Source organism: Mauremys reevesii, linkage group 1 (genome assembly GCF_016161935.1).
Source record: "Mauremys reevesii isolate NIE-2019 linkage group 1, ASM1616193v1, whole genome shotgun sequence".
In the NCBI taxonomy this organism is placed as follows: Eukaryota; Metazoa; Chordata; order Testudines; family Geoemydidae; genus Mauremys; species Mauremys reevesii.
In genome coordinates, this window is record NC_052623.1 from 292,020,967 (window position 1) to 292,039,702 (window position 18,736).

Here is an 18,736-nt window from a genome sequence, read left to right on the forward strand (position 1 = left end):
GTTCTCAATCTAAAATAAAGGTCATTCTGATTAAAATTGTTTTTCCATTCACAAAGAGCAGATATTTTTGGTCTGTCATCCATCCTGAATTATCAAGCACCTGACTACATGTATTGTAGTTTTAATAATGAGGTCAACATTGTTCTCTTTGTCACTTTGAAACACAGCAATATATCAGTGAATGTTTGCATTAACTTTATTTTCACCTTTGTTTCTGGAGAAGGACAACTTCATAGGAAAATGTCTGCTACTGTATATCCAAATTACAAAGTCACTTTCAAAGATCAGTCACTCATAATTCAACCTCCCCTGTTCCTAGAGAACCTAAAACCAAAGCCCTTAGCCTAAATTCAGTTTTACCAGATATCTGAAGTTTCTTAACAGAAGAGTATCTCCACAATATCTATTAAAATAAAGTTTCAGAGTGGTAGCCGTGTTAGTCTGTATCAGCAAAAATGACAAGGAGTCCTTGTGGCACCTTAGAGACTAACAAATTTATTTGGGCATAAGCTTTTGTGGGCTAAAGCCCATTTCATCAGATGCATGGAGTGAAAAATACAGTAAGCAGTATAAATATTACAGCACGTGAAAAGATGGCAGTTGCCTTACCAAGTGGGGGGGGGGGGGGAAGTCAGTGCTAACAAAGCCAATTCAATTAAGGTGAAAGCTGACCCCCCCACACACTTGGACAAGGACTCCTCATTAAAATAAAGTGGCCGTTTTGACAACACTTCAGAATATAGTCCTCTGTCTTCTGAAGAGATACAGCACAGGCAACACCTATGCTGACTTGATTATATTACCCTGTGGAAGTGAAACCATGATGATTCATTGATAGGGTGACCAGATGTCCTGTTTTTAAAGGGACAGTCCTGTTTTTGGGGACCTTTTCTTATATAGGTGCCTATGACCACTCACCCCTGTCTCATTTTTTCACATTTGCTATCTGGTAACCCTACTCATTGATCATTTGGCTGCAATACCCACATCCTGCAATGCTGCTGCAATCAGTCATGCTGTTAGTCAGCAGCAATCCTCTTGGTGGCGCTGCTGTCTTTTTCCATTTGTTTGGCTACACATACAGGCATCAAACCCTGGGGCTATATGACGACAGTATACTGATGGCAATTTATAACGTGTGTTACTTTTAAGGACTTAAATCTAAATCCGAAGATTACATCCTAGCCTGTTGTATGCTATTTCAAATGGCTTAGTACAGAATATAGTGCATTGTGTACAGTAAGCATGTTACCAGCATGTGAAATTTAGTTATAACTGTGTCAAAGACTAAGCTTATGTCTACACTACAGTCTATGTCGACAAAACTTACATTGCTCAGCGATGTGAATATTCCATCCCCCTGAGCATGTTACATCGACATAAGCATTCATGTGCACAGAGCTATGTCAGCAGGAGGTGGGTTTTTTATGCTGACGGGAGACCTCTCTCCTGTCAGCACAGAGCTTCTTCACTAGACACAGTGCAGCGGCACAGCTGTGCCACTGCAGCACTGTACATATAAATATACCCTAGGTGGAGTACTAGAATAGATCAATCACATTTGGCAGTCCACCAGTCCCCACACTTTTCCACTCTTTCAGGAAAGCAGAGTACATAAAGAGCGACATTTTGTTAATTAACTTTTATAGAGAGAGCTGGATTTTCTTTTTTCTTTTTTTATAGAAAATACCTTTACCAAAAAAAAACCCCAATTTTTTTCCAGCAAACTTTCAATTATGTTAAAATCCTAAAATCCTTTGGTTTATGTATCTTCTTTATTTTCCTCTCCTTTCTTTAAAAGTAAAATGTTATCAATTTTTCTAATCAAAAACTAATTCTGATTTTTAACTTTCAGGGTGGAAGGAATCAACCTTTTTTTTAAGCATTCCTACTGTTTCATTGTCAGTAGTGTTTTGTTTTCATGGTAGAGTATTCACAGTGTAAAGGGTATTTATTCCCTGGAACAATAGCTATTGCAAGTGTTCATTTGCTTTACTTTTCCTATGAGGCCTTCAGAGGTTCCCAGAAAACACAAAGATGAATATGCACGTCAACAACTTCAGGATTAAAAGCAAACACGTCTTCAATTCCGAATCCTTGGCTTCGTAGGGTTACCAGCCCTCCAGGATTGTCCTGGAGTCTCTGATAATTAAAAAAATAATCTTTAATTAAAGATTATGTCATGTGATGAAATCTTCAGCTCAGCAACTTTTCTTTGGCATTCCGGGTCCAGGGGAAGAGCGATGGGCAGAGTGTGGTTTCTTTGGCGGTGCTTGGGGGGGGGGGCAATAAACACCTCAGCTACCCTGGCGAGAACCTCCACGCGCAGAGCAACAAACGCTGGGCTGGGCGGATGGATCAGGCGGTGCTAGGCCGGGCTGCCTGGGCGGATGGATCAGGGGCTCCAGTCATGGCGCCGCGGTCCCGCCGCTGCAGGGCGCGAGACCCAAGCTGGCCCCCGCCCGACTCCCGAAGCGGTAGTTGCCAAACCTGCGCGCGCCACGCGGCCCGGCACGCAGGCGGGAGGGGGGGGAGACACTACAAGCCCCAGCATGCAGCGCGACTGGCCCGGCCGCAGGATTGCAGTGACCACGCTTCTGGGGGGAGGGGACCCGGGCCGCGTGAAGCGTCCGTTTGTGCGTGGGGTGAGAGGTCAGGGCGGTGACGGCAAGATGGCGGCCCCCAGGAAAGCAGAGAGCGGCCAGGAGGCTCCGGCGTCCAAGGGCCGGAGCAAAAAGAAAGCAGGTAAAGGGGCGCCTCGCGGCGGGATCCCAGCGGCAGTCGTGTGTGGCGGAGCGGTTAGACGGCTCGGCCTGGGCTCCGCGCGCCGGCCTAGGACCCCTCCGCGCGCACTTGGGGGCGTCGCTGCAGCCGCCGCCTCGTTCTGGGGCCGGCGCGCGTTTGCCCCTCTGGGCTGCGGGGAGGCCTGTGCTCGCGCTCATCCCTGGGCGGGGGGCGGGGTGAGCACGCGGCCTGCTGTAAGGCGGTTGGTGCGAGCTGCACATGGCGCCCGGAAAACTACCCTCCCCCCCCCCGCCCCTCCCGATGTGCAACCAGGAGCCACCGCCTGAGCCCGCCCTGCTCGCCCCCGCTCCCCGTCCCCTGCCGGGCCAGCCCTGCCCCCCCCCCCCGGCACCCGGCGCTGCGGGGGGGGCGGTGTGTGAAGTGCAACCTGCGCACTTGGCCTGTGCTGCCCGGGGACCGCTCCCGAGCAGCAGCGGTGCGATGCCGCGTGCTGTGCCCTGCGCCCGGGACGCAGGCGAAGAGTCAATGGGCGAGAACAATACAGTAGACGCTTAGTAGCAACATTTCGGTGCTCGTTCGCTATGCTGCCCCTAGGCGGCTGCTGCTGTTAAGGAGAATATTGTCTGACCAAAGCCGTGTGAAGAGTTAAGGGTGTTTCACCTTGGTGGGTGTGGGAACCCCAAGTCTTGGGCAGAATGGGGCAGGGCAGCCCCTTGTGGGTAAACAGGCTGAGTGAGCCCAACTGCTGAGGACAAGCTGAGGATGCTCCACCCTGGCAAGGGATGGATGGCTGGGGACGGCCCTGTGTGCAGCCTGCAATGGCGGGGAGAGGGAAAGGGGTGGCTCCTAGCATGAACAGTAGAGAGGTCCCACAGGGTAGTGGCCTGGGGCGGGGGGGTCACCTGGCCCCCCACTGCAAAACAGTACACTCCCACACTCCGCCACTCACAGCCGAAATCCAGGGGACAGCTCAGTGCACAGGGGTCCCTGATGCTCCCCACTGCAATATAGCAACCCTCTGCTGTTCACAAGCCAGATGCTGAGGAAGGGAGGAAACCTTCCAGCTGTGTCTGTGCTCCCCGATCCCATGTCCCCTCCCTCCACCCTCTCTTTCAGACCTTCCCCCCTACACATGCTGTCCATGCAGGCTCTGTCAGGCAGGGCAAGTGGACAGGGCAGTGTACCTGGAGCTGTGCTGAAGGACCAGGGTGAGGAGGGGAGTGGAAAGATGCAGTTGGGGGGCGGGAGGGCAACACCTCTACATGCCTCTGCATTTCCCCCTTGGATGTGACATCACAACGTCACAAATGTTGCTCTTATGCGGCGGTTATGTTGCTGTTACTAACTGGACAATTCACAGTAGGGAAAGTGTTCCCAGGGAAATGTTGCTTGTAAGCAGTGGTTGCTCGTACAAGGTGTTAGTACAAATAATTACATCTACATCTGTTTGGGGCAAGCGTAAGCCAGAGTCACAGTGGCACTACACTTCTGTAGTCATGTCAGGAATGGGACATGACATAGAATGAGTGTGCACAGTGATTTACCAGTAGTGGGTGTGGTAATGATACAGGGCTATAACTGGTCCAGGGTGCAGGGTGGCTGGCTAGTAGGGATGCTCAGTATATGGTGGGTATAGATGGCTTCCTGTTTCTGGTTGTTTTTTTTGTTTGTTTTTTCCAAAAAATGATAAACAGAGTAAAATCAAAATGTGCAGCTGAATCCCTTCACCCCAGTTGCTTCTCACGCAGACATCCCCAGATAACATTTATAGTGACAGACCCTTGTCCGGGGTCAGGCCCCAGGGGTGTATCGCAGACTATGTTTACATGTATCTCTACATATGTAGCTCCAGATAGGGTTTCCAGATGTACTAACTGGAGACCAAAAGTCCGGGTACTGCGGGGGGCGGGGGGTCATGAACTCATGCCAACCCCTGCTCAACCAGGGCTGCCTCCCCCCAGAGCAGAGAGGATTCAGCTGGTGGGAGAGGAAGGGAGGTGGAGAGCAGTGAGCAATGTGGGGAGGGGAGAGGAGAGGAGTGAGCAGAAGGCAGAGCCTGGAGGGAGCAGGGGTGTGGCCTTGGTGAAGGGGCAAGACTTTGGGGGAGAGGCGGGGGGAGAGTCTGATTGTCAAAAATTAGAAAGTTGGGAATCCTAGCTACACACTGCAGTGAAAGTCTCTGGCGGGGGGAAGCAGTGGTGCCTCTCCCCTGCCAGAGCCTTTCACTGTGGTGGGTAAAGGCTCTGGCAGCAAGGAGGTGACAGGACACCACACAGATAAGAATAGCAGTGTAGATATGGGATGCACTGTTGGGGCACGTAGAGAGCTATGTAGGGTACATACACTGAGGGTTCTGGCATACAGGGCATTCTGCTTGCTGAAGCTGTGCCTCACCATCTCCCCTGCCATTTATACCCATGCTAGCTGGGTGTGCTGTGTCTGTATTCTCCACACCACTGTAAGTATAGCTATACCTTCAGATCATATCTGACACCAATAGTTGGTTACAGAGAAAGGAAGCAGGGTGGGGACATTGAGACTAATGGATTTTCTGTCTTTCAAATGCTTCCTTGTTACTTGTAAGCAAATAATACCAAGAATTTTAGACATATATGGGCCAAGAATTATCCAGTCCTCTGTAAACTAAATGTTAGGGGTGAAGGGCTGTCTTTAATTATTTTGCATTACTGTCTGCTTTCTGCTTTTCTCCCTCATTTATACCAATTATTTCCCGCTCCCACTGTGGTGGTGGTCATCTTTGCCAAACATTTGGGAATACAGTTTGTTTTAAAACACTACACTAAATAAAGGCCTAGTTTTGCAGACTTAGGGCAGGTCTATACTAGAAGCGCTACATCGGCGTAGTTGCAGTGTGTCTGGTGAAGACATTCTGTACCGTTCTATGACAGCACAGTTACTCCACCCCTGCGAGAGGCAGAAGCTATGTCAGTGGGAGAGCGTCTCCTGCTGACATAGTGCAAGTGGGGCAGCTTGTGTTGCTCAGGGAGGTTTCTTTTGCACCCCCCTGAGTGACACAAATTAGATCGACTTTAGTAGTGTAGACCAACGCTTAGTCACATATATAATATTTAGCAATTCAAGTATTCTCATTGCCATCAACAATAACAGGTTTGACTGCTAGAGTTCTGTTGCACCAATTGCTCCAGTTATGAGGAACTTTTGACAATGTTGGTATGAATTATTTTGTAACATTAAAGTGAGGTGCTTAAAGGCAGATTGTCCTTTCCACCTGCCTCTCTAAACTACTCCAGATAATAAAGAAATGTTACGTTACTCAGTTTGAATAACACACTAAATAATTTTATTGTGGATTCCCACTCCTCAGAGCTCACCCTAATGACTAAATAAAAATTAGCCCACAAATGTCTGTCACCAAATCTTATTTTCTTGTTTCCTGCACAGAAAAATGTCTAATAACTACACACTGTCATTAAACTTGTCTGCCCGGTAATCATTTGTTTTTATTATAATATCTGCTAAGCAGAACAAATATAATCATCTGTGCAAACAAAATGAAACAGTTTAAATCTTTCATAATATTTTTATTAGAATTAATCATCATGGGAGTTGAATGGCTCAAGTGAATGTTAATGGTATGTGACATTTCTATGCTCAGGCTCCAATTCAGCAAGCAGTACCACTTGAAAGCTGAAAGTTGTTTGGTGTCTTATGTGAAATGAATTATTAGGCTCAGTCCATTTTCTAAAGAGCAAGTGTCCACGTCAATAGAATCACCATCAGGGTTTATTAGTGTCCTTGTTGGCCTGCATGCTGAGACTACCAAAGATTGAAGTCTCTCTTATCCATGGGTCTGCATTGCTGCTGACCTTCCTTATCTGCTCCTTGAATAAATTTAAGACCTGTACAAGAATTTCAATATTCTTGTACATCTACAGTTACTCCTGATTTCAGAGGGAGGAGTTGTTACGCAGCATGCCCCAAAAATCAGACACACCCACCCCAAGATTTAGGACTGTTAATCTAGTTCCTTTTGTAATCATTAAATGGGAAAAAAACTAGTCATTGTTGGAGGGAAAAGCACTCTAAATCAAGTGATTTATTTTTTTTTATTTGTAACAGTAGATGAGTCAGAACTTCTCACTGTTCCTGATGGATGGAAAGAACCAGCCTTTACAAGAGAAGATAATCCTAGAGGGCTTCTGGAAGAAAGCAGCTTTGCAACTCTGTTTCCGAAATACAGAGAAGCTTACTTGAAAGAGTGTTGGCCATTGGTGCAGAAAGCCTTGAATGAACATGTATGAATAATTCCTAGATATATATTAAGTAAACTTATTTCAAAGATTTATTACACCTAATGTTAATTATTTAAAGCAAAATCATACAGGAAAATGCACTTTTTTCACATTATTTAAAGTATACATTTCTTAATATACTAACTCATATTTTAAGAATTTAGAATGGAATCCTGCACTCTTATTTTAATGTATTAAGTTGGCAGTCAGTTTAGAAATCAAACCTGCACGCAGCATAAAAATAGTAATGTTTTATTCTGACGATTGACTATGTGTGATTGACGATTATTTTTAATTTCTTTATAAATATTGCAGCATGTGAATGCGACGTTGGACTTAATTGAAGGTAGTATAACTGTCACCACAACTAAGAAGACTTTTGATCCATATATGATCATCAGGGCAAGAGACTTAATAAAGCTTTTAGCAAGAAGTGTTCCATTTGAACAGGTTTGTAACTAAAGCAACTAATTTATATCAACTATTTAGTAGGGCAACTTTAATATTGCATTTATCTATATTAAATTATGTTTATTTTACATTCCTATTTTTAAAGAAGTTTATGATTTTCAAATAAAAGTCAGTTGTGGAGAATAAAATACAATTTTCAAAAGAAAAATATATCTGGGAATACTGAAACTGCTTAGATCAGAGTGTTCAGTTGACTTTCATTTAGTAATAAGTGATGAATTTGTGCTCAGAATGACATAGTGCTGGTGGTAGTGCTGATTGCCTGTATGTTTGTTCTTCTCTTTTATTTCTAACATAGCTTTGGTTTTCCTTTTTAGGCAGTACGCGTCCTTCAGGATGACACTGCATGTGACATCATTAAAATAGGGTCTCTAGTGAGAAACAGAGAGAGATTTATAAAAAGAAGACAAAGACTCATTGGGCCAAAAGGATCCACTCTGAAGGTACATCCTACAAGTGTTATAATCAAGATCTTAATTGTGTTAAGTTGTTTATCTAAGCACCAATTTATACTTATTTATTCCCTTTTTTGTGTAGGCTCTGGAACTGTTAACAAACTGTTATATCATGGTTCAGGGGAACACTGTTTCAGCTCTGGGACCTTTTAATGGGCTAAAAGAGGTGAGAGAGAGAACTCACTAGCTTTTTTTAACAGACCCCTTTCACCAGCCCTGCCCCACCCCACCCCCACTAACCTTCCAGCTAGGATCCAGCTCCTACCCACCCCCGCAGTTAGCTAGCACGTAGCTACTTCCGAGACAACTCCTCATCCCAACAACCTCAGCATTCTTTAAACCCTCCAGCACCCACCCACTTACCAACCAACCCAAGCTTCCCTAGATAGCCTCCATCTGACCTACCCCAGTACTCACCCGCCTTCCATGTGCTATCCCTGCCCGTTACTTGGGGCACAGAGTGTTTAACTATCAACTTCACCTGATGGTTATATTCAAATTATTTGTTGGCATGAACATTAACTCGTTGAATAATTTGCATGACTGTCACACGTGGATCTGCACTCAACTTGATCCCTTCCTGTTTTTAGCGGTCTGATCACAGGAAAGGTAAGTGGGTCAACCTACATCATACACAGTAGGGGCAGAAACAATGCAGAAATACATGAGTTTCATGAGGATGGAAATATTGCTCTGAGACATTTGCTTATCAAGCTGACCAACACCGCCTCATTGTTTCCTTGTATTACCCTGTCTTTCTGTCTGCATCCATCTGTTGTCTCTTACTTAGAGTGTGAGCGCCTTGGGGCCATCCTTTTGTTCTCTGTTCAGCACCTAGCCCAGTGCGCTCCTGGTCCGTGGCAGGGGCAGCTAGGTGCTACAGTAATACAAATGATGATGATGATAATAAATATAAAGGTATATGAGTATCAGTATTTTTCAGAGTCAGTGAAACTGGTTTCATTGTCAGATTGAGTGCTGTTTTGAGTTGCGAACTCTGCAAGAGAATGTTATAAGCAGTTGTTTCCACTGGAGTTATAACACAATTCGTGGAAACCTTTCTGTTGATTGTGGGTGTTGTAAACCATTTATCTGATAAAAATCTAAATGTGGTGGTAAATTGTGCCTTTTTAAAATTGAAGATATCACTTTAAAAATTTAAAATTCATATTTCTATCTGAAACTTTGTTACTTTTGTTATGGGGAACTACTAAGTAATTAGTTTTAAGATAACTAATTCAAAAAGGTTTAGAGAAAAATAGTTCTCTAAAGTTCCACTTGTGCAAAGGAGTTTGAAGAAATCATTGTATATTTAGGATTTCAGTTACAATAATTTAGAATATTGATTGTGTTTTTCCCTTCCCCTTGCCTTTTTTTTTTTTTTTTTAAACCTAGGTTAGGAAAGTGGTCCTGGACACTATGAAGAATATTCATCCCATATATAACATAAAGGTCGGTGTGGTCCGGTGCATTATATTAAGGCTAGTACATTACTGTGCATTTTGTAAGGGGTTGCATCTTTGTCTATTTTTCTGTATTAAGGTATGTTCCTTGTCACAAGGTACCTTAATTTATAAAAAGCTGTATCAATTAAGTATTCCTGTGATACTTTATTTTGAGAGTTTCTCCTATAATGCAATTTTTTAAAGAAACATTTGCAGTATATTGCTTCGATATACTTCTGTGTATTAGGGTACACAATCAGTGTAATCATAACAGTACCTGACAAAGCACCAAAAGAAAAGTGCATATTCATCTGTGTGTCTCCATGATTAGCAGCTTGATACTCATTAATATAATGTCAAGGCAGCTTCCCTGGTACTGTTAATGTCTCTGAGCCCCGTTAGAATGAACTCCTTGAGACATAATTACCTCGCATGTTTGACTGCTCCTGTTTAAACCACTGAATTTCCTTGTGAGTGTAGGTGATTCACTATATATTTAAATAACTGGACTTAGGAAGTATGTCAATTATATGTTTTAAATAATATTTCTTTTTAATATTTTGAAATGATTGAAGACTCTCATGATTAAACGGGAGCTGTCAAAGGACCCTGAACTAAGAACACAAAGTTGGGAACGATTTTTGCCTCAGTTCAAACACAAGAACTTGAACAAACGCAAGGAGCCAAAGAAGAAAAATGTTAAGAAGGAGTACACGCCTTTCCCACCTCCGCAACCAGAAAACCAGGTCAGTCTAAGCCTTGTATAATTCAACAGGAAAGCTAAAAGGTCCTGAAATCTTGCTCCTAAGTAAGTGGGAACATTACTTAGTTGATGCCGGATGCTTCCTCAGTATCAGTCTCTAACACACACATGTGTTTTTTACAGGTTGATAAAGAATTGGCAAGTGGTGAATACTTCTTGAAAGAAAGCCAGAAGAAACGAAAGAGGGTGGAAGAGATAAAGGTAAAGTGGTTCTGATTTGTTTCAGCCTTCAGCAAAAAGAAAATGGGTTTGGTTTTTTTGGTCCGTACAGTTCTCATTTTGTCTGATGTGACTGGTAAGCCAAGTGTTAGAACTTTTTTGTTTGTATTTTAGGCAAAACAAGCAGAAGCCGTTAGAAGGAGACAAGAGGAAAGAAATAAAGCTTTTATCCCTCCCAAGGAAAAGCTAGTTGTAAAACCTAAAAAAGGTAATGTTTGTTTCCTGTCTCTAGAATCCTTTCTACCGATTTTTTTTTTTTGTTTGGTTTTTTTTAAAAGCTAATTTCTTTTGGTTGGTGACTATTTAGCTAACAGAAGTATATGGAGCATTAAGTATGAAATTCACTTTGTGGGTGAGGAGGTTCAGTGCAAGGCCCCCTCGCTATTTAAATCCATGAGTGGAGCTGCATGAGGCAATGGAATAGATGAAGCAGCCCACAGCAGTGCTGCCTTTGAATGTTTAGTGTAACAAAGTGTCGACTCTAGAGAGTGACACTGGGAGAAAAGCCAGAGAGGGCCTACTGGATCATCAGGCATACAGAAGGTGTGTTTGCTACTTCAGTCTGTGTGCTAGAATAGGAGCTATGAAGGTTATTTTTCCACTTTAACAGTTTCTTTAAATTAAAAGAAAAGATGAGCTTGTTAATCATACTTGGTTGATGTTTGAAAATTAAAGACACTACTTAGAGCAGAGGTGGGTAAACTTTTTGGCCTGAGGACCACATCAGGGTTCCAAAATGATATGGAGGACTGGGCAGGAAAGGCTGTGCCTCTTCAAACAGCCTGGCTCCCGCTCCCTGACTACCCCCCTCAGAACTCCTGACCCATCCAACCCCTCCCCTGCTCCTTGTCCCCTGACCGCCCCCTTCTGGGACCCTTGCCCCTGACTGCCCTTCTCCCCCACGACCCCAGTCCCTATTGGAATGCGGCCCTGCGAACATGGGCAGAGGACTCAGGAGGAGCAGGGGCAGCCGCACAGCTGGAGAGAAGCAGCGTTTTCCCCTTCAAAGCGCCGCTTCTCTCCGGCCGGCTGCGCAGCTGCCCAGTGCTCCTCCTGAGTCCTCCACCCATGTTCGCCGCGCTCCCGCCACCCACACCACCCGCCTGCTCCCCTGCCCCGCAGTGCAGCCCCTCTCTCCCCCCACCCCATGGGGGGGTGCGCTGGTGCTGAACTGCCCAAGTGCCCAGCCCTGGGGCCCCCTGTTGGGAGGCCCTGTGCCAGGGCACCCTCTGTTCACTGGTAAATCTGCCCCTGAGCCACGCCACCCAGCCGGAGCCAGCCACGCTGCCGGCACAGCGAGCTGAGGCTGTGGGCGAAGGGGAACAGCAGCGGAGGGGCTGGGGTTAGCCTCCCTGGCCGGGAGCTCAAAGGCCAGGCAAGACGGACCCGCAGGCCGTAGTTTGCCCACCTCTGACTTAGAGGGAAAAAATTGAGATGCTGAAAAAATATCCCATCCTGAATTGGAACTAAAGGTGTGTCACTATCATTTTTTGCAAATTGACAATCTGGAAAAAAAATTGGTTAAGATCAATCAAAATGTTTGTTTCAAAACTTTTAGATTTCAACCTTCTTTATTTTTAATATTTTACTACAACGACTTAAATTGCTAAACAAAAAGTTGTTTTTGACTGAAAATCAGAATTTTTCACTTAGAAAATGTTGATATGGGACACTTTTGGCAACTTTGAAACTTTTTTCAACAAAAAATGTAGAAACAAGAAATTCATCAAAACGAACCTTTTGCACAAACAGTTCTGGTTTTGACAAATGGGCATTTTTCTCATGCAAAAAGATTTTGTCAAAAAATTCTCTACCAGCTCTACTTTTACCCACTGTGTATACTTAATGTAAATCTCTCAGCCTTCCAAAATAAATTACAAAAACATTTTTGAAGTTAAAGAGAAGAACTGAGATCCAAAAATGTCAGCTCAATCCTATGCTCAAGTAAGAAGTCGCTTATGTGAGATAAGAACACTTGATCCTATCTCATGATTTCTGTCCAAGAAAGGTGGGGGCAGGAAATCCCAGGTTTCTGGTTTATATGAGTATTAAAACCCTTTTATTAAAATCACAGTTTGCAAAGGCCACTGGCTGGGGAGGACAAAAACACACATGCCAACCTGCCATCCCCCCATCTCTTTCTTTCTGTGTTTCACTGTTAGACAGCTCATTGTGTATAAACATGGAATCATTTTGTAGACTGTTTCCAGTAGATCTGGAAAAAAATCGAGGGATGTTTCTCATATTTGTATGTTGGTTTTTATTGTGTAGCTTCTACTGAAACAAAAATTGATATTGAAGCAATCAAGGAAAAAGTGAAGAAAGCAAAGAAAAAGAAGCTGGGAGCACTTCCAGTGGAAGAAGTTAAATTAAAGATTGCAGCAGATGAAAAGAAAAAGAAGAAGAAGAAGAAATGATTTGCCAGCTGGAACACTTGCATTTCTTTACACTTGCAAAGGAACTGTTTTTCTACTTTGAAGATTTAAGACTTGGGGTTATCAGCGTTGCTATACTGCCAGTGAACACTGATGAAAAGATTCAAAAACATGTTCATGACAGAGAGACTATGTTGGGGATTTATGGACCTAAATAAGCAGTGTAAAATCTTTGGAGCTTGAAAAGAAAATCATTTGATATCCTCTCTGTCACATCGTAAACAACTGAAAAGGTACAATAGTATCTTTTCACCATTCACATCATATACGTGAGAGCAATTAGGAGTTTTAAACCTTACATGAAGGTTTTCAGTATTGCATAATACAAAAAGCAAGTTGGGGAAGGGGGGTTGGTACAGAACGCTAAACATCAGGCCATAAGAATTTGTGAGGAATATGTTAGGAGATTGTTTTGGGGTTTTTTGAAGAAATGTTTCTCTAACAGTATAACATGCTTCAGATATGGAGATGTTAAATCTGATAACTTTTTTGTAAAAGCAACCAGTTGTATTTTTATATATTATATGTCATTCTGTTTATCAGAGCTAATATTTATTTTTCATACGTGTGGTGTGTGTTTCTTAACTATTTGTCTTCTACACATTATAATGTGACTGCAATGTATGTGGCATTGTTTCCATGTAGGGTACGCAGGTACCTATCATAAGACACTTGTTTAATTTCTTCAGTTTCTGGAAGCAGATTTGAAACAAACTAAGCATTATGAAAGAATGCAAATTTCGGTGTGTGACACTGACATTTATACCCTAACTCTGGGCCAAGGGAATAAAGTACTGAAGGGGAAGTAACTGCTTGAGAAACATACTAATAAAAAACTGGCAAGCCCACATGGAACTCACTGAATAACAGAAGTACTTATGTATATATTTTTCCATTAAAAATAAAGAATTTTGGAACAATTATTAAGCTGATCAAATTTGAACAAAGATATGGCAGTATCAGAGCAGTATGTAACTAAAATTTAGTTCTTACCCTTACTAATTAACTTGTGAAAATTAATGGTTACCATTTATTTGATTTTTCTTAAGAGTAGCATACCTACATCATGCAATATATGGTGCCACCATCAGAACTGCCCTTTATTAAGTCTCAATCCTTAATTTAACTTTCTGAGTGAGTAGGTGTGACTGGTTTCTTTGAGGCACTGATGACTCAGAGAGAATATCTATAAACATTAGAAAATCTTAATGTGGAGATTAAACCGATCATATGACTTGATCAGACTGAACTTGAAGGGGAACGAGACATGATGCAGAGATTTGCCCGTTGGAGTTCATTGCAAGATAAGTACCTAATTTTTTGAGCCCTGGTTGTAGACGGTTATATATAAAGTATCTCTTAATTTTAATTTTTAAGCCATTTTACTCCATTTTTTTGCTATTTCTAAGGCCTGGTCTACACGGGGGTGGGGAGGGAATCGATCTAAGTTATGCAACTTCAGCTATGTGAATAACATAGCTGAAGTCGAAGTACTTACCGTGGTCGACTGCTGACGCTCCCCCTTCAACTCTGCCTGCACCTCTTGCCCCGGTGGAGTTGATGGGAGAGCGCTTGGCAGTCGATTTATCATGTCTTCGCTAGATGCAATAAATTGACCCCTGATGGATCGATCGCTCTGCAGGTAAGTGTAGACATATACCCTAAGGGACAATAATATTCGATACTTTTTCTTTGACTAATGTATGTAGGCCTTTCTCTTAATTAAACCTTTTGTTTTGTAAACATGTTCAGGACCTTTTTATTTTATTTCAGTAAATGGAGATTGTCGGAGAAAAACAGAGTTCTCATTCAGCTTGGGTGCAGCAAGTCAGATACTTTATTATCTCTAGCAATTGTGTGGAGCGAGAGAGCTAAACAGGTCTCTCTCCAGGTAAACAATTACAGCAAGCATTTATACCTTTGTTACATACAATAATGGGCAACAGCTGCATTTTGTTTATACATAGGTCTTCCTGATGTCTTATTTTTCTTACCTCTATTTAGACGCCAGTCTACATTCCATACTTATCTAACACAAGGTCACAACAACTTCTCATGCAGTTCTTTCCCACTCGTCTCACACAATCCTCGCTTCTACGAGTTTCACATTACTAGGGTTACAGCTAGCCTGACTCGTGCTCACTGAGGGGACTGTTTGCATTGAAATCCCCTTCACATCCCTGTCCATTCTTTCTCTACTTCCACAAGATTAAATTGAAATAAAACTCCCAGGAGTAACCAACTGGCTGGCATTCCATTCATACTCTTGAGATTCGTAGATTTTAAAGCCAGAAGTGAACATCATTTAGTGATTATTTAGTCTGGCCACCTACATACCACAAGTAATAAACCTCATAAAAGTACATTTCCCCCACATCTGTGGAAGATGAGCTGGGATTTAGACCCATGATTACTTGCATACAAAGTAAGAACCATTCTACTGGACCAATGCTACTCAACCTCTTCAGCTTGGTGACCCCTTATTTGAAATTGAACATTTTCACAACTCCTTTGCAATGTACACCTATACCCCGATATTACGCTGTCCTCAGGAGCCAAAAAATCTTACCGTGTTATATCGAACTTGCTTTGATCTGGAGCACAGAGCCCCGCCCCCTCTAGAGTGCTGTTTTACTGCATTCTATCCTAATTTGTGTTATATTGGGTCTTGTTATATCGGGGTAGAGGTATACTTTAAAAGTAAGTATAGAAAAATCAGTCATAATGATAAGCCTAAGTTAGTTGCGTGTGTGTTGACATGTCAGAATACCTGACATTGAAGGGCAAGGATGTGGTAAGTATGGGAGTGAGATTTTCTTTGGTTTAGATTGTAATAAAACTTTTAATACCTTGCAACTTTGTGACTCTGACATTCTGGAGTGCAATCCAGACCAGTGAGGGGTTTTTACCACCTGCTGTGCAACCTGGGGTGCCTCAATTTTTTGCTGCTGTAGCTCCCACCGTGGATCCCTCACAAGCAGCCAAACAGCATGGAGGTTACACTTGGAGTGTCTGTGCATAGCTGCAGCTTGACAGCACACTCTGGCTTCCACCAGCCTTGGTGACCACTTACAAGATGACCCCAACACATTCCCAGACCTGAGTTTTCCCCCATAATGTGTATTCTGCACTGTCCAGCCCTTTCCTGGACAGTTCAGATATGATAGGTCCATTGCCCCTGTAAGGGAACAATAGCCAACAGTTTGCTAATTTAAATGGAATTACTCAAACAATTCAATTGGAATGCCACACTGGCTTAGTTTTGATTAAAGAATAAAAAGTTTATTTAAGTAGAAAGCGAGAGAGAGTTTAAATGAGTACAAGTACAAAGCATTACAGTCAGAAACTGTTACAAGAGAGAAAAAGATAAAATGCTTTCTAGTGCTAAAATGTAACAAACTAGATGTGGTTCAAGAGAAAATTCTTACAACACATTCCTAGTAACAGGACTGACCAAATTTCAGGTTGGGCTCTCTCCCAAAGTCAAATGGCTGCTGCTTTTGTCATCTTAGGAGAAAGAGAGGTAGGGAGAAATACCTTGGGATGGTTTTGTCCCTCACTTTTATAGTCCAGTCACTCTTTGAAATGGATTTTCCTGAGGGTTACCCCTAGATAAATTTAATTCCTGCTCTGAGATTGGAGTCGTTTGAGCATTGGCCTGCTAAACCCAGGGTTGTGAGTTCAATCCTTTAGGGGGCCATTTAGGGATCTGGGGCAAAACTCTGTTTGGGGATTGGTCCTGTTTTGAGCAGGGGGTTGGACTAGATGACAGCCTGAGGTTCCTTCCAACCCTGATTTTCTATGAAACCCAGTTTCTATGAGTCATGCAGTCTTGTGATAAGAGATTCCATGCTGCTGTTTGCTAAAATGTAGATTGATCTCTTTTTGTCCCTTTCTTTGCCAAGAAATGGCCTCTTGACAGGTGACTGCCCATCAACTTTGATGACATCTGGCTAGAGGCCTCAGCTTGTCCTTTGTCTTTGAGAAACAGGTTTATCTACTCCCCATATGTGACTGGTAGCAACATTTCAGTCATAATTTCATTTTATGTTGATAACGTTACATATAATGTTGCTACACACGTTTCACCATGATATTATTAACTAGTAAGTTATTAGTCTTCAAATGATACTGCACAAGGCATACTTTGTATAAAGATTAATATTGTGTAGTGTGTGACTACATGGTGCATTCAGTTACAATGACACCCATCACCCCCAGAGATTGTGACCAATTGATTGAAACACATTGCACGATACTATCTAGCCACTGCATTATCTGTCCATTAATATACAGAAATTTTAATCACCTTCAAGGTTAATCTAATTTTTTAAAAATAATCTAGACAGCCTCCCTAATTAAAAGTATGGTTACTTTAAGATCAATATGAAAATTACCTAAAAACTAAGTCCTATCTATAGTGAATCCTTAGGATCTTTAGGACCAGCCACACCTACCCACCATGAAAATCAAATTAAAGAGGGAGGCTTAATGACAGTCAATGTAGGTTGAATGGGCACCAATGATCTGGACAAGTTATTTAATAATGGTAAGAATCACATGTGCATTGCATACTGCTTTATTATTGTTGTATCCGTGTAAATGTTTGATTGGCTTATATCAAATTGATTGCTTTAAAAAAACATGTATTGTTTTTCTCTTAAAATATGTGTGTGTTCATCAAGTCTTGGATGGCCTACTCTATGGAGCATGAGTGTATAAGGTCCATCCAAACTTTGGCGCAGTGAAGTTGACTCTCCTAGAGTAAAGACAGTATGTGAATACCCAAAGCTGAATAGTACCACTTTGCACAGTTGCAAAGGAATATGTAGTATTACTCCTGGGGCAATTCTGTACCATAGTGCACATGCATATTTCCTGTGCCGCACATATTTTTGCAGAAAAGTTGCTGCAATTCTGCATTTTGCCCACCAGAGGTCATTTGGTGCTAGAACAAAGCAGCTGCACCTGGCCAGCCCCAGCTATGGTAGGAAAGAGAAAGAGCCTGCCTTCTTCACAGCACCTGTCGGGCCAGATCAGGAGGAAGGGGTTGGGCGGCAGTCAGACGGGCTCATAAGGACTAGTGAGGGAGGACAGACTGGGACAGGGGCTCAATGGGAGTGGAGGCACAGGGCCAAAAGGGTGGGAGGGAGGTGCAGGGTCACATGCATAGAGGGGAAGGGAGATGGCTGAGTAGGAGCACAGAGACACATAGGGACAGGGGTGCAGGGGTCCATGGAGATGAGGGGAGGGGGCTGGCTGAGGTGCAGGGACACATGGGGATGGGGAGAGTGGGTATCTGTGGGGGGGTGCAGGGACACAGGGACAGGGACAGCTGTGCCTGACTGAATGGAATAGGCTAGAGGTCAGCCAGAGTCTGCATGGGGGAAGCTCCTTAACAATCTCCCCCCCCCCCCGCCCCGTTCCATACTTTTCCCACCCATACCTAACAACTCTTCAAGTTCACACCCAGGCTCCTTCCTAGCAATTACTTTTTCCTCTCCCTCAGCTCCTCCATTACCCCTAACTCCCCAAGCCTTTGCACTGCTTCTGAGGGGTGCAGGAAATACATTTCTGTATTGTAGTTTAAATGAATTATTATTCAGAATTCTGTATTAATATGCCTAGTAAGGAATCTATTTGTCATAAAACATTTCCTGAATCTTTTTTGTTGTCTGTATTGTTATAGACATACTTGCTGACAGGTATTTTGAAAAAAATTACCAAAATAATTGAAACTGGCAAAATTATATTGTGTTATTTTGACAAATAAAATATGCAGAATTTTAAAATTGTGTGCAGGATTCCCCCAGGAGTAACATAGGTTGCAAGGCTGTGGAGAATCAGGCTAGCTAAATACAGGATTGGGCCAGCTGGAATGAATTATTAAGTAATGTGTTCTGAGCAATTAGAGTCAGCAGTTAACAGA

The 18,736-nt window shown here is 42.9% G+C and overlaps 1 protein-coding gene across 4 annotated transcripts; it reads left to right on the forward strand.

Moving 5' to 3' along the window:
• The first annotated feature begins 2,563 nt into the window (after positions 1-2,563).
• On the forward strand, positions 2,564-13,367 carry KRR1 (KRR1 small subunit processome component homolog). Of its 4 annotated transcripts, none has more exons than XM_039520460.1 (10): positions 2,564-2,745; positions 6,850-7,022; positions 7,335-7,469; positions 7,808-7,933; positions 8,028-8,111; positions 9,341-9,397; positions 9,966-10,136; positions 10,277-10,354; positions 10,487-10,580; positions 12,644-13,367. In XM_039520460.1, exons 1-10 carry the CDS (start codon positions 2,673-2,675, stop codon positions 12,787-12,789), a joined length of 1,137 nt encoding a protein of 378 aa, XP_039376394.1. In that variant the 5' UTR covers positions 2,564-2,672; the 3' UTR covers positions 12,790-13,367. The 4 variants fall into 4 exon arrangements, with proteins under 4 accessions (XP_039376394.1, XP_039376393.1, XP_039376395.1 ...); XM_039520459.1 differs by having other exon boundaries at positions 2,565-2,745; positions 6,847-7,022; XM_039520461.1 differs by lacking the exon at positions 2,564-2,745 and adding an exon at positions 3,545-3,953 and having other exon boundaries at positions 6,847-7,022.
• Positions 13,368-18,736: the final 5,369 nt, after the last annotated feature.

Bases quoted from the DNA above. Each gene is read 5' to 3' on its own strand.
- KRR1 (XM_039520461.1), top strand. From the start codon at position 3,782: ATGCTGAGGAAGGGAGGAAACCTTCCAGCTGTGTCTGTGCTCCCCGAT. The intron at 7,023-7,334 runs GTATGAATAATT...TAAATATTGCAG, and splicing joins AGAAAGCCTTGAATGAACAT to CATGTGAATGCGACGTTGGA. The intron at 10,137-10,276 runs GTCAGTCTAAGC...TGTTTTTTACAG, and splicing joins CTCCGCAACCAGAAAACCAG to GTTGATAAAGAATTGGCAAG.